General features: G+C 45.1%; 1 protein-coding gene across 2 annotated transcripts in view; it reads left to right on the top strand.

Annotated features, from left to right (window-relative positions):
• CYFIP2 (cytoplasmic FMR1 interacting protein 2) overlaps window positions 1–9,374 on the top strand; it is a 49,922-nt gene extending 40,548 nt beyond the window's left edge. For both annotated transcript variants that reach the window (XM_035890293.1, XM_009634705.2), the window contains exons 29-31: window positions 3,786–4,024; window positions 4,535–4,682; window positions 5,245–9,374. In XM_035890293.1, the coding sequence (XP_035746186.1) occupies window positions 3,786–4,024; window positions 4,535–4,682; window positions 5,245–5,412 (555 nt within the window). In that variant the 3' untranslated portion in view covers window positions 5,413–9,374. The remainder of the gene's footprint in view (window positions 1–3,785; window positions 4,025–4,534; window positions 4,683–5,244) is intronic.
• The last annotated feature ends 5,261 nt before the right edge of the window (window positions 9,375–14,635 follow it).

Below are 14,635 nucleotides of genomic sequence, written 5' to 3'. Positions count from 1 at the left end.
AAAACATCAATTGGACAAGAAAATCAGAATCCTTGCCCTAGCAGACACTTTGAAGGGAAATTTGTGAGCGGGTCCAGAGACGGTGTGTTGCTGCCTCCAGTCTGGAGAGCTGGCGGGGAGCTGTAAGGCAAGCATGCTAGAAGCCAGCTCTGAATAAGAACAACTTTGAAAAATTCTTCTTCTCCATTTTAAAAAGAGAGAGAATTGCTGGGGTGGTTCAAGGGAGAACTTTGCAGGGTTGTCCCTGACTTAATCAATTGCCATCACTTTGGGGGATCCCATTTTAGGGCTGCAGTGTGGTCCATTTTTGAGCTCATCCCTGTCAAGGAATACATCCGAGAATGGTTTCCCTCCTAGCACATGCTTAGAGCTTCAGCACATGCTTAAAATTACAGCTCCATTTAAGTGTCTTCTTGAGATGGGTCTCAGCTTGGAAAAGATCTCTTGTGCAGAAACTGAGTACTGTTAAAAATATCTCTGTAGATTGATCAATGTAATGACCACAATTTGAGCTCCATTGATATCAATAGTCAATCTTCCATTGCCTACTTAGTGGGGTTGATGGGATAAAAATCATTCAAAGTATTAAATGAATCAAAATCCTTTTTCTGTAATGTACTGCCAAGGGAATGGAACAAACACTCAGTTGTATGAGGCGACAGATCTCTGGCAGGCAGAAAGTTCTGGATTTTTTTTTCTTGTTTTTCTGATGGATCAAGGACATTTTGAACTTTGCCTCATTGGAAATCATATGAAACTAAGAAATTGGCTGGATAACTGAGGACTTTGTCTTACCTTGTAGACACTTCTCTCACTTCCCATTGACTTCCTTTCAAAGGAGACACTCGAGAAAAAGAATTCACCTCTGTGTTTTTGTGTCTTTGTGTTGGTCTTTCTCTCTCTCCTTCTTTCCATGCAAAATCATCATTGAAATCTGCTATTAGAGTCCACTCGTTGCTTATCCCTGCCATAGTTACGATGGTGATGAAAACAAAAGGTATTTCATGTCCTGCTAAAAATTAATTTTTCTGTAAATTGTTCCCATATTCATCACACAGGTACAGTTGAGTACCAGATCTTTTTTGAGCTCAGATGTCACAAGAGTCACTTTCTATAGGTGCCTCCATAGCTTCTAAGCTTGCTCCTTATGCACTTTTGTACATGCATTTTGGAAATGCAGTTTTGGACACAGGCCGTACGGGATTTTTTCCTGCAGAACGCATAAGTGCCTTTTAGCAGTTGTCCAGAATCTGAGCAGAGGTTGCCTGCTAGATGCCTCTCCAGGAAGATGGCCCTGTGCATTTCATATAATTACATGCTGTGAAGAGGCTGAGCCAGAGGCTGCTGTAGTTAGTGGGGATCCATCTTTGCAGGCTTTGGGTACGGTTCTTGCAAGCTTGCCGGTTAACAAGCTGTAAAAGAGGTATGGCACAACTGGATTTGTGCAATGGCAGGAAAACTGTCGGTGGTTGTTGTAAATAATTGGTTTGCATTGGGAATCCAGAAGCAGCTGTTTGATAGGTGATTCACAAAGAACCAGGGGGGTCAAAGTGGTTCATTAAAGGAATCCTCTCCCTTTTCATGCTGATCATAGGGGTATTTAATAAGGGATTTTCAAAAGTGCTTGGTCAGTCTGATTTTTTCACTGGCAGTAATGGGAGCCTTTCCTTTTGAAGACAGAGGGGATAGTTGAGCCAGCACAGTGGCATCCTTTGACAATTTCTCTCGAGAGCACCCTTCCTCTCCTGATCTTGGAAATCAGTGGGACCCCAGGCTGTGAGGCAGATCTGGCCACGATGATAGCTCTCCAGCTGCCTTCGCCATGTTAGCTATCTACCCAACCTTAGTAGTCCTGTATCAAAGACGGGTCTTATGGGGATGCATTTAGAACCAAATTCTGTCTGTAAGTATGTATAACTGAGTGGCACTACATCCTTTGAAAGCCAGATACATCCCCTTCTAGATTAAGATTTCTTCAGAAGCAGTATACTAAGATCATCGGATCTTAGTTTGTCCTCAAAAGTACCTGTTCTGTCACTATATCTTAGCAAATAGTAATGCTAACACCTATTTTATATTTGAAATGGCTTTACTTCCACTGTGTCCCCATTTTGCCATCGTAGACCTGTGTGTGCAGATGCTAATCTGTACCTGTAAGAGCCAGGAGCAAGTGAGGAGAGAGAAGGTGTACAGCCTTTAGCTATAAAAACAAGCTGGATAAAATAAATCCTTACTTGCTAAGCAAACATATGCCAGTGTGTGCCATGAAACCGGTGATATCATTCCTGCCTTTAACAGATCTAGGGATCCCAGAGCCAGTCTGGCCTCTGCACAGCAATACAGCTTTCTGTTGATATTTGCTATTAGTTGAACATTAATTGATCCAAGGTTCCCAGAACGTCCTTGAAATTGTGGCACAAGCAAGAATGTAATGCTTCTAATTTCAATAACCACCAAACTAAAAATGCTTTAGCTTGTTGCCAGCATGAACTAATAGCCAGAAAAGGGGATGTGCAGGCACATTCATGTTTTTTTAGAGTGGAATAAAGATGACCCAAGTAAACCAAGTATAATTCATGTTCTCGGTGTCTGGCCATTGTACCAGATGCTCTGAGCCCCCATGGTGATTCTGATCGGGACGGTGTTTTTATAGGCATTACAGGGACAGCTGGAAGTGGAGCAAATGCTTAAAAACTAAAGCTCCAGGAAGGCCTCTGGGATAGGCAGGGCATCGGTACCTGTCACGCTTGCTCTGCGTGCCTCCGCCAAAGTGGTGAGAGGGGTAAAAGGCTCTGCCTGTGGGGCCAGGGCGCCGTGGCAGCTGCTCCTCTACCACGGGCAAGACTCTAACAGCACTTGTCTCCCATTTCCCATGGTATTTTTGGCAGTGCTGCAAAGAGAAGTCGCTGGAAATGGCAAGAAATGGGGCAGCTAAGAGGGTATCAGGGCAGCGAGCAAACTCCGGGCTTGCTCCCCAGCCCCGCTCAGTGGGGTCAGTGCTCCCGTGCCAGGGGGAGGCCCTGCTCGCGTATTTAAAATCCCCCCCTTTTTTTTTCTCTGGGGGAACAACAGGTCTGAAATGAAGTCAATTCTCCTCTAGCGTAAAAGCCAGAGGAACTCCCTCTGATGCAGCCATTCCAGATTTGTACATGTAAATCTGAGTGGGGATGCCACAGAAATTCTCCAGACATGTAAAGCTTCCAAATGTGGAAAAAAATATTATTTGATTTTCTTCTAAACCACAGGTTTTCCAGTATTAAGGTTCAGGTGGCTTCTCGTCTTCCTCAGAGCTTTTTAACCCTAACTACAAAGGAAATCAAGAAAGCCATAGGCTATCTACATTTTAAAGAGATGATGGCAATGTCCTGGGAAGCAAAATGTCCCTGTTCTCTCCTGTTTTATTTTCATAATCTGCAGAAATCATGAAAATTAAACCCAGCAAGACTGAGTAGCACTAATATAACAGAACAGCGTGCTAGCAGAATTAAGGATCAGTATTTCTGATCAGAGCTTTGCCTTCAACTTTTGTTTTCTGACGTACGTAGTTATTTCAAAAGATACTTAGGTTGGTGAAATATAATTGAGTACAATATTAAGTCTTCTTCCATTTGAGGGATGAGTATTCTTTGGTGGGGAGTGCCATGGGAGCAGCCATCAGAGGTAAGGTTGAACCTTGCATGGGATGTGTGTTAAGTTTGAAAAAGCTGGGGAAGCGTTAAGTCCAGCAAGAAGGTCTGTCTGTATTACATGGTCACTTCTGTTTCTTTGGTTGTCCTCCTCCTCAGCAAATAGCCATTGCCCGGGAGGGTGACTTGCTGACCAAGGAGCGGTTATGCTGCGGACTGTCCATGTTTGAGGTGATCCTGACGCGAATTAGGAGCTACCTGCAGGACCCGATCTGGCGCGGGCCACCCCCGACCAACGGGGTCATGCATGTGGACGAGTGCGTGGAGTTTCACCGGCTCTGGAGTGCCATGCAGTTTGTGTACTGCATCCCCGTGGGCACCAACGAGTTCACGGCAGAGTGAGTGTCCGTTGGCCAGCTCTGCCGTTAGCGCTGCTTGTGAGCTGGCGGGGCTGGCAAGCCCCCGGGATGCCCTCAGCTGCAGCGATAGCCTCAGCCAGCGTAGAGGTAGAGGGGGAATGTGGTTCCTTGACAAAAGGACTTTGTTGTGCAGGGTCAAAAAGAGATGCCCAGAGAGCTTTCTATCTGAACAGCTGGGGAAAAGAGCAATGTAAAGGGACATGCCCAAGGTGACATGCAGAAGGAGATGGGTAGATGGGCCAACGACCCAAGTCAGAACCTAGGTCCTCATCCATCTTTCTTACCCTGTGATTCACCCTGCACAGCCTGGCCCTGGTGTAATTCTGCATATCTCCTTTCTCTAGGTGTATACCCACTTTCTAGGAGTAAGACTGAATCTGATTTCCCTAGGAATTCACCAAGGAAAGTTTCTGGTGCCATGATACAACTTCTCTTACCTAACTCTACCCTGTCATCTCTCCCCACCCCATCACCCTGTCCTCTTTCCAGGCAGTGCTTTGGAGATGGTCTGAACTGGGCAGGTTGCTCCATCATTGTTCTGCTTGGACAGCAACGGCGCTTTGACCTCTTTGACTTCTGCTACCACCTGCTGAAGGTGCAGAGGCAGGACGGGAAGGACGAAATCATAAAAAATGTGGTAGGTTGAAGGGCAATGTCCCAAAGGACCTGAACCAGCACACTTCTCTGTTTTCTCTCTTGCTTTGTCCAAATTCCTAAATTAAAACCATGCCCAGTGTCAACCTTATTCAAACTGGACACACCCGCTGTGAGATTTCCATCTGCAATCTCGGCAGAGAGGCCAAGGTTTTAATTGGCTTGACAATTGACTCTTTTTTTTCTCCCAAAGCTTTTCCCTTCTTCCTGGGGTTGGGAAGCTGGAGCTGACAAGCTAGTATTTCCAGCAACCATCCTGTGATCTCAGTGGCTTTATCAATAAGCAGCTGGGAGCCTAGACTTTAGAACTGTTAACTTAGGACCACTCACTGACCTTGTTAATGCTCTGTCCTGAGTCATCAAACCCTATAATGAAGTGAGTCACCGGTCCCTGAGAGGTGCTAAATGGAACTGTAACACGTTTTAGCTGCTTTGCTTTAGCAGAGGTTTCCAGCAGCAGGGCAGATGTACTGGTACTTTCTAGCTGGTCTAGATGATGTAAGACTCTCTTCATCTACTGTTTTTCTCCCTCACCATCCTTCCAGCCCTTGAAGAAGATGGCCGACAGGATCAGGAAGTATCAGATCCTGAACAATGAGATTTTTGCCATTCTGAACAAGTACATGAAGTCGGTGGAAACAGACAGTTCCACGGTGGAGCACGTGCGCTGCTTCCAGCCCCCAATCCACCAGTCGCTGGCCACCACCTGCTAGTGTGGACACTGACCCCGTGCGGGTCGGGAAGGGAGAAGGGACTGAACCCAGAAGAGCTGGGAGGGGTTAAGTCAATGGCGTGAGACCTGGCAAGAAAGTAAGACTGGGTATGCCTACTACACATGAGGACGCATCCTCCCATCCGGCCCTGTTTGAGTGCATGTTCTTCTGTACCATCCCTGTGATCGGTTTTACTTGTAGCTTTCAGACTTGGGGGTGGGTGGGGGCGGGCGGGCGAAATGTGCTTTTCTTCCATGAAGTGGTCTGTTTTTTCCCTGTGATTCATCCAATCAAACACATCACTCTGAAGCCATATTGCAGCCCCAAACTTGGGGGTCCTGGCAGAAGAGCTCCATGCTTCCATAGTGCCAGGAGCCCACTCCCACCACAGAAGCAGTGGGGCAAATCAGCACCCCCAATGACATGTGCCACCAGTCATGGAGCAGGAGGGTCTGAAGACAAGCCCCTGGTTCACTCTTTGGGGGAAGAAGGGATGAAGGCAGGATGCCACCTGTGGCAGCACCCTGAGGATCAAGTGATGGGCGCAGAAGAGCCGTGCCAGGCTGGTCTTGGATGGGTGCATGCCCCGGGCTGGGGCTAGCTTCATGCTCTCTGCCACGTCGTTGGCCTTTCTAGCATCTGTTAAAGGGAGCTTTGGCACGTGAGTTTCAGAATAGCAATGATGTGGTTGCCAAATAACTCCTCAGCACTTCAGAGAGCTGGGGAAAGAGAAAATGGCCTGTGTTTTTCCCTGCTACTTGACATCCGCTTATTTTAATGCAAAGGGTTCTCCCCCAAACACACATCTTCCACAGACTAAACAAGATTTCTTATGGACTACAGAAGAGGCTGCATTCATGTGAATGTGCTCTTGAACATACTAATTTGGGTGGAAATCACTGGTCCTGGCAGGAGGCAAGTGTAGTTACCTTGAACATACCTGATCTTTCATCTTTAGCCAAGCATGAGAGCTGGGGTGTGTAATTTGTGTATGTTCTTGGACGCTGTTTTCCCTGTTTTTAGACAAATTCCTAGTGGCACAGCAACCAAAGTCTTCAGAGAATAGTGACTATCAGCAGGGCTTAGAGGAAACTTCCCATCACTCAAAAATAATGTGATTGTTCAGAAGAGGTAAAATACAGGATAAGCATTAAAAAAATACCCAGAATTTTCCAGGTTTAAAGGCACTGGAGTCTGTTTCCTTTTCCCACTCAGCTAATCTAAGATCCCTGGATACTGAGAACAAATTCAGGAGGAACTTCAAGGTGGATTTCGTAGCTTATGGTCTTCCCTGCTTCCCCTCAGTAGTGTCACTGAAGTGATACAAAAGCTTGTGCTTGAAGTTAAAGGACATTAAACCACATGCTCCAAGAGAAAATGATGCTAGCCTCACCACTGGCAATACTTTAATTTCTCAGCTTTAGCCAGGTCACAGCAGATAATTGCTGTTACAGTATACAGATATGATAATATATATTCCTTTCACGCATTTCATCATGCCTTGTAAACTGCATGCTATTACAGATGTTAAAAAGGCAGAGCCTGGGCACTTATTCTCTCAGAAGGAACATATAATTAATTAGTAGAAATGTCCCAGCTGGAGTATTGTCTTAGGAAACAGCCAGCAAACTACTGTTAGCAAGAGGAGATGTTGCTGGGTGGGATGAATTTGTTCTCCCAGATGCTCACCACCTACTCCCTTGATAATCAATAAATACCCCACACGTGAAAAGTGCTGGACATTTTCACACCTTGAGTTTCCTTTAATTACCAAGACAGACATTTAAAGCGCAAGGAGGAAATTGTGCAGCACAGTAATCTGAAATTGAAATGAAATCTCAGGAAGTCTGGCTGAAATCTCGGAGTGGCAGGGAAGGACCCAGCCCAGCAAGGCGAGTGGTTTCCTCCATGTTGTGAGGAAGAGCAGCAGAAGAGCACCTGGGACTCGATGACACTGCAGGGCTCTTGCTCTCTATTTACTCTTCCACTAAGGATGTCAGTTCTGGTTTTCCATCATATTCCAACACTTCTACACTACTGGAGTGAGGCTATCTACAGATATATATTTTTAAAAGGAAGAGGAGAATCAAGCACTTTATTTTTTGTGGAAAACAAGATACGAGGAAGATAGATCCAACCAAGATCCTATTTTTCCTGACCTAAATAGTAAGTGCTTGTTATTTTGATATGAAAGTGTTGCTGAAAAGGTGGCACAAGTCCCTGTCTGGCTCTCAGAGCCATCTCTGGGCACAGCACAAATTAAATGTCCTACCGTGTCCAACATATTATGGGATGTTGGAGTCTTCTCAGAAACCAGCATGAGGAAGAAGCTACAACAAAAGGATGAACTGTACCACACAGCGCAGTCTCAGCTACCTAGACAAAATAGGATGTAGGAAGGTGAATTTAAATGCCTGTTTTCATCTGTTTAGGTCTGAAGTGAGTCATGAGATATTTTACCTAAATGTAAATATCACTTTGCATTCTTTTGCTGTGGTTTTGCCATAATAATTCTCTGAAACCCTGCAAAACACAGTTGTATGTACTTGAAAGAACAGGTAGATGAAATCTATTTGTTGCCCTCAGATTTGCTGGCAAAAGCGTAAAATCCCTTCAGATTCCGAAGGATTAAATGTTTTGAGTGAAATGTTGAAAGTGCATGAACAAAATGTAAAGTGTTTTTGACTGTAGAGTGTATGCAGATGTTTTGCCTTGTTGCTCAAGTAGTGTGAGATATCAGCTAGGAATAATCTTACAGTCTTTATTTCTGAGATTTGGTGTTATTGTCCTTTTATTATCTAAAGGATGCAAATAGTCTTTAGCTTCAGTTCTCTACCCCTCCTTGACTGTGTATGAGAAAGAGGTCCAGGCTTAGGTCTTTAAAGAACTCCATGAAAATGGAATTTTTTTCCTTCTATCATTTTTTCAATATCATAATTGTAAATGGAAATAGGGAGCAAATTTGTAATACTAGGGCTAAATAGTAACAGATTGCCACAGGATTTGGGCATATTCTCCACACTTGCAGACTTTCTGCCAAGTTGGGGTGTCTTCCTTGCAGATATGCTTCTAATCCTATAGTTTTCAGCCTTTCACAATCTGCAGACCCCTAATTTTTTTTCCTAGGGAAATGTGGACCCCTGCCTGGATACTTTAAGTCTACTGACTGTGGGCTTGCTTTTTTACCTGCATTTTCCTGCTTACTCTGAAGTAGTCTGCAAACTCCCCAGGCTTTACCAGCCACCACTTGGAACATCTACTTCAAAGACAAGTTGTTGGCTCGATACAGGAATTACATGGGGGAGAGAAGATGGCCTGTGTCACGAATGAAGTCAGACGAGGTTATTTTCATGTTCCCTACGGCTTTGACATTCCAAAATGCGGCTGTTGGCGGTGCACATGCTTTCTTGGATGATGCTACACTTCCAATGATACAATAGAAAGGGGAAGCAAACTAGTTCAAGCTCAGCACTTCAGTGGTTTTCCTTTTAAATTCTGACAGCACTTATTAGCATTGAACAATATCATTAGTCCTTTTTCTCCTGCATTACTCCAGTCCAGTAGGTTCATGTGTTTGAGAACAAAAGAAAAAAAGAATTGAAGTTGTAAAAAACCCAGGAAAATATTCTCAAAAGCTCTTGTCAAATGTACCATATTTGTATGAAAAGCTGCTTGAGTTATTTTGTACAATGAATTTTATTTATGGTGAGGTATATTTACGCTCGTGATCTGATGCTGTGTTAAATTTTTGATCCATATTTGCTATGCAGCTGAAGATGATATTTTGGTTTTGGATTATTATTTTTTGCTGTTGTTCTAAAATTCAGCTAACAGAAGCTTTCATCTCCATTAGAAACGCTTCTGCAAGAGTAAAGCATCTGGTACATGGTGATATGTCCCGTGACACAGCAACCAACAGTGTGTACAACAAATGTGGGATGACTTTTGTGATGAAGAGAAATAAAAATTGGGCTCATTCATTAAATGGGCAGACTTTACCTTGTGGTGTCATCATCCTTGCGATAACTATTATTTGGGGAGAGCCTCCAATTGCACCTGGCACAAAGAAAAAGCTAAGAGGAATAATGGCAGTGTTTTGTTGATAAAAACATCGAGCTTGTGTCAAAACCAAAGAAAAAAAACTGAAGCTTTGCGGTCAACACCAAAACAAACAAATTTTCCTATCAACAAGTTAATGATCTTTGAAAAAAACATCCTTCTACAACAAATTTTCATTTGAAAACTTGTTTTAGTATAAGAGGGCTGGGGGACAGAAAACTATATACTTATTTGTAATAGAATTTGACAGGCCCCACTCAAAACAAAGCTAAAGTGAGAAGCTAATTTCCTCTCATTACCACAACTTTGTCAACTAAGCAGGGGGCCTTTTTATTCCAGGAGACTCTCTGTGCTATTTTTTTCCAAATTTCCATTTGAAACTATTTTTAGGTTTCTGTTAAAAGCATCCGAGGAACAGCGGGAACCAAGGGGAAAAGACCTTCTGGGAGCTGAGGAATTAGGGAGAAGCAACTGATGTGGATCTATGGGAGTGGGAGCACCTATGCTTCATCAGCTCTTGACAAAATACTGTAACTGATGGTCCCTTTCATAGCTTCTTCCCAAAGTTTCCTCATGGGAACAGCTTCCTAGCTTAAGAGGAATAAAAATACAATGATTCTTCACCTAAAATTGGAAGTGAACTTTACACCATGACCAGGCAGCTCTGTTGATCTTTCTGATGTGCTTTAAGTCACGGGACACATGATGTGCCTGCAACTCTGTGTGTAACGTACTGCTGCCGAGAACTCTTTGCCTGGTGGTTGAAAGTTGCCCAATGTTTACTGATTTCAACACAGTTCTGCAATGGGGAATGGCAGAAAGGAGAGCAGGACTCTCTTCCTGACTCAGCCACTGATACTAGGCAGGTGGTTTGGTTTTCATCCCTTCCTCCATCAAGATTTTGTTTTTTTTATATATATATATATTTTTTAAACTAATTTTAGCTGCTGTCTCGCAGACACCCCAGTACTAACACCAGTCCTAAGAAGTGCCACAGGCTGCATGGTCTCAGCTGGAACCAGAAGCAATACTTGCTTCGAGTATCAGGGTCCAAGACTGAATTTTGGACAACCAAGCCTAAGGGACCAGCATCAAAGATACAGGCCCACATCTTTCTTCTTCCTAATGTTTCTAAATATGTTTAAATCTTCAGATTAAAGGCACGTCACCAATGTGAAGAACAGTTCATTAATGATTATTTCAAAAGCATAACAGAATGACCCTTTCTGTGACCCCCTCTGCAAGCTAGGAGTGCCTTTCACATCTAGTTTTGCTTGATTTAGAGTTCTGATGCAAACATCTGGCAGATAAGAAGTCTGCAAACAAATGATCTGCTGATTACATGTCACTTCACCTCATGGCACCCACTGCTGCTCCGATGCCTTAAGGCCTCCAATGCCCGTTGAGCATCCACCTCCTATCCATCACCAACCCACCACGCCTGTTCTGCCAACTTGCATGGTTTATGGGGCCACAGTAACCTGGATCACTGAACTGGATAAAAAATTTAACAACCCTGGGAGAAATGAGTTGGGGTGTGGTTTGTGGGCGAGTGACCCTGGCTCATGCAGCTGCGCGCAGCACAGAACCACAGATATGTGCACTGGCACAAGGAGGGAGCACAAGGGTGGGAACCCACCATAGGTATGACGGGCTTGGGAACTCTCTGTGTTGGTGTCTAAACTCTGGTAGCACGAAATTACAGCCTCAGCCACTGCAGACATGGTTACCTCGAGATAGGCTGAATTAAAAGCTGTCTACCCAGAGTCCAGTCTTTCAAGCTTTGAGCATCCTTTCATGTAGTGCTGCAATCATCTGAACACCAGACAATTCCCTTAACCCCTACACAATCAGGTCATTGTCAGAAAGAGGATTTACACTCTCTCTGAAGCAGCAAATGGCTCCTTGGAGCCCTCAAAGTATACAAAGCCATAGCAGAATCTTGCAATCCTGTTCTGAAAGTTTCCACAGGAACCATGCCTAGCAGACACCCAAGGGCAGAAGTTTCCATCACCTGTTAGCAGGATACTTCCACCACTATTTGTAACACAGGACAATTGATACCCAGTATTTTTCCGTGATTTTTTCCAGACCAGAAGAGGAGAGAAGAGCTGGAGAAAGAAAAGCCTTTCGATGTTGCTAAAGAGGTTATTTGAATGCAAAGCTGACTTGCTCTACCTCTGGATTCCAGTCAAGTTTTTTGGCCTGGAAACCAGTATTTCAGGAGGAACTGCATTGTTAGAAGACGAGCTGCTAAGGAAGATTCCCTGATTTCTGATGAGTTATTTTTAAGAAAACATCTGATGCGAGTATCAACATCATCATGCGAGTGAGGTCATAGCTTGGAGCTGAATTCCCTTAATTACAGCCTTCCCATTAAAATGAGGATATGAAGCAATAAAAGAGGCATTGGTTGCATCCCTGCTTTATTGTTATCAGTCTCAACTTGCCCTTGAGTAAGCACAGTAGGCAATTCCATGCCAACCCTACCAGGCTCTTAACTCCCATATTGCCATACACAGCCTTGCTAAATCCATCAAATACAACTCCTGTGACTTAGTGATTTCATACACCACACCCCCGCAGCCCCTGCACCAGAGAGAAAGAAATACGTGACACACTCGTGTCCCATGGTTGATTGCAAGATCTGACTGAAGCTTCTCCCACGGTGGTGACAACGAGGCACGCTCCTTCCCCGAAGCCTGGTAGAGTCAGCTCGCACTACAGCATCCCCTCCTTTTGGGACCTCTTCCCTGCCGTGTCTCCTCTCTTCCCAAAGCTGAGAACGGCTTCGCTTGGAGATCTCACCCCTTGTCAAATCTGGCAAAAGCAGGCCACGGGGTCAAATATCTTTGAGGGTGAAGTGGGGTACATAAACACACATTAGCCCTTTAGGAAATCAAGCTGATGTGGGAAGGTAAAGCTGTGGCCCAAAGTGCCTTTTGCTTTTGTCTACACCACCCCCTCTGCTGTGGCTGTCATTTATGAGGTTGCCCCATGACCAAAAAATATTATGTTAACCCCAGATCCCTTCTATAAAAATTTGCACCCTCCCTATCACCTCTCTGTGCACGGCGGGGAACTGTGCTCAGCACCGATGTCAACAATGCTCACCCACAAAGGCTTGGAAATTATTTTGGATGCCATTTAACTGCCAATAACCACATTGCCATTAGGATTCCCCAGCTACGAGCAAGACCTTGGGGTGTTGGAGAAGGTCCAGCAGAGGGGAGAGCCCCACAGTGCCCCTGAGCACCAGAGCGAGCAGGAGGAGGAGCCTGCGAGGGGACAGGGGACACAAATTCCCCCAGCCAGCCAAGGGCAATCAGCACTGCTAGCACAGCAACACTTATCCCGCTTCGCCATCACCTTGGTTTCTGCAATCAGCCTCATATTCATACATTGCATGAATAGCTCTTAACCAGCATCGGCAAGTAAATTTACTAAATAACGGCCAAATCCTGCCATCACTATCTTGCCCAGGGTGCCTTTTGCCTGCATAATATGTTACAGCATCAGAAGTTGCTCCCAGCTCACTGATAAACCAGCGCACATTTAATTTCCTACATCAAAACCCTCTGCCACACGTTTTGGACTGATTATCAAGTGCTCCTGTGATAAAGGGGAGGACATGGGACTTGGCTGGCACGGTCTCTCCCAGCCAATGACCCACAGGTCTGTGACTGATGAAGAGACATGATTAAAATCAAATGACTCACAAAACACTTGAACATTACATTTGCTGGAGAAAACAGTTGTATAGCGATAGGATCAGGCGCTGAGTGAAGGAGCCATGCAGCACTAGCCATGCTGCAGCTTTGCAATCTAAGGGCAATTTCTGTAGTAACAGGTAATATATTTTATGGGAGGGGGAAAGGCAAATTTTCAGACATGTTCAGATCCCGCAGATCTTACATCTTTATATTGCCTTATGACAGATACCGTTTCTACCTATAAATGTGGACTTGCTGAAGAAAAGCTACTGGTTTTATTACCGGTTTTACTTATCTCTGGCTGACCTGCAGCAAAATCAGGCTAATGGCTCCTGCTGCAACAAAAGGGCTTTCGTATCGACAGTAGGTTTCTGTGTACACACGGGCACTGCACACAAACACGGGAATGGAGGACGTCAGCAGAGGAGGGTGGGGATGAAGGCAAAACACGCTGGTGTGCAACACGCTCCAAAACATTCACACACTAATATTAGCAAGAGAGGTTTCGGCTGCAGTGGGATGGGGAGTTGATGGGGGAGCTACAGCCCCCAGTCTATACTATGGCCTAAACCAGGTGGCTGCCAACTAAATAGTCACAAAATAAAAGAGTGTAAAATGAATCTAAGTGATGGAGGAGCCCATGGGTTGGAGAGAACTTTCTCAGGGCTGGGATTCAGTGTGGAGGCAGCTAAATCTTAAATTACAGCTGCTGCTGCTGGTGAAATTGTGTCCTGGACCTCTGATCTCCCAACACTTTATGGCACAGGAGTGCCCTTGTCATTACACACTCATCTTTTGTTGATATTTCTTTTTCAAAAGCACCTTTGCCTGGAGGCTGGCCTTTCCTGCTACAACTCAGAAGTCAGGAAGGTCCATTAGGGAAATTTGGCCTGACCTTCAGCAGAGAACGTGACGCAGGGAACCCCACACCCAGTGCAAAACTCCCATTAGGATATATCCATCTTCCCTAGACCTCTATGTGTTTCTGAGCCCCCCAACCTCATCCTTCAGTCCTACAACCTACTGCACACAGCCACAGCACTAAGTGGAGAATGATGAACAGCAACGCTTGAAGCCACAGGACGCTTTCTGAAATGTTTCCTTGCTGTATTAACTGCAGTTAATACGAACTATCTTACAAGAGCACAAACACTGTTCAGGATTTATCTTGTTTACTTTTAATCTCTGTTCCACCGCTCTTGCGCATGTATAGAGCCCGCAGCTTCGCAGCGTGCACCCCATGTCCCACGGCCCAGCCCTGCGGCGGGGCTCCCACAGCACAGCACCTCACCAGAAACGCAGCCTCCTGCTTCCACAGCACCTTCTCCCAACCGCTGCAGTAAGAAAAACCCACCCCAGCGGAGAAACCCCTGCCCGGGCTGAGCCTCGTCCCGCCTCTGTGCGAGGGCTCTTGAACCCACTCGCTGCTGCCACCAAACCCCCTCCTCCTC

This window comes from Egretta garzetta, unplaced genomic scaffold (assembly GCF_000687185.1).
Source record: "Egretta garzetta isolate BGI_Z169 unplaced genomic scaffold, ASM68718v1 scaffold612, whole genome shotgun sequence".
NCBI classification, from domain to species: domain Eukaryota; kingdom Metazoa; phylum Chordata; class Aves; order Pelecaniformes; family Ardeidae; genus Egretta; species Egretta garzetta.
The sequence above is the reverse complement of the archived record's forward strand: the minus strand, read 5'-3'. Positions and strand labels throughout refer to the sequence as shown.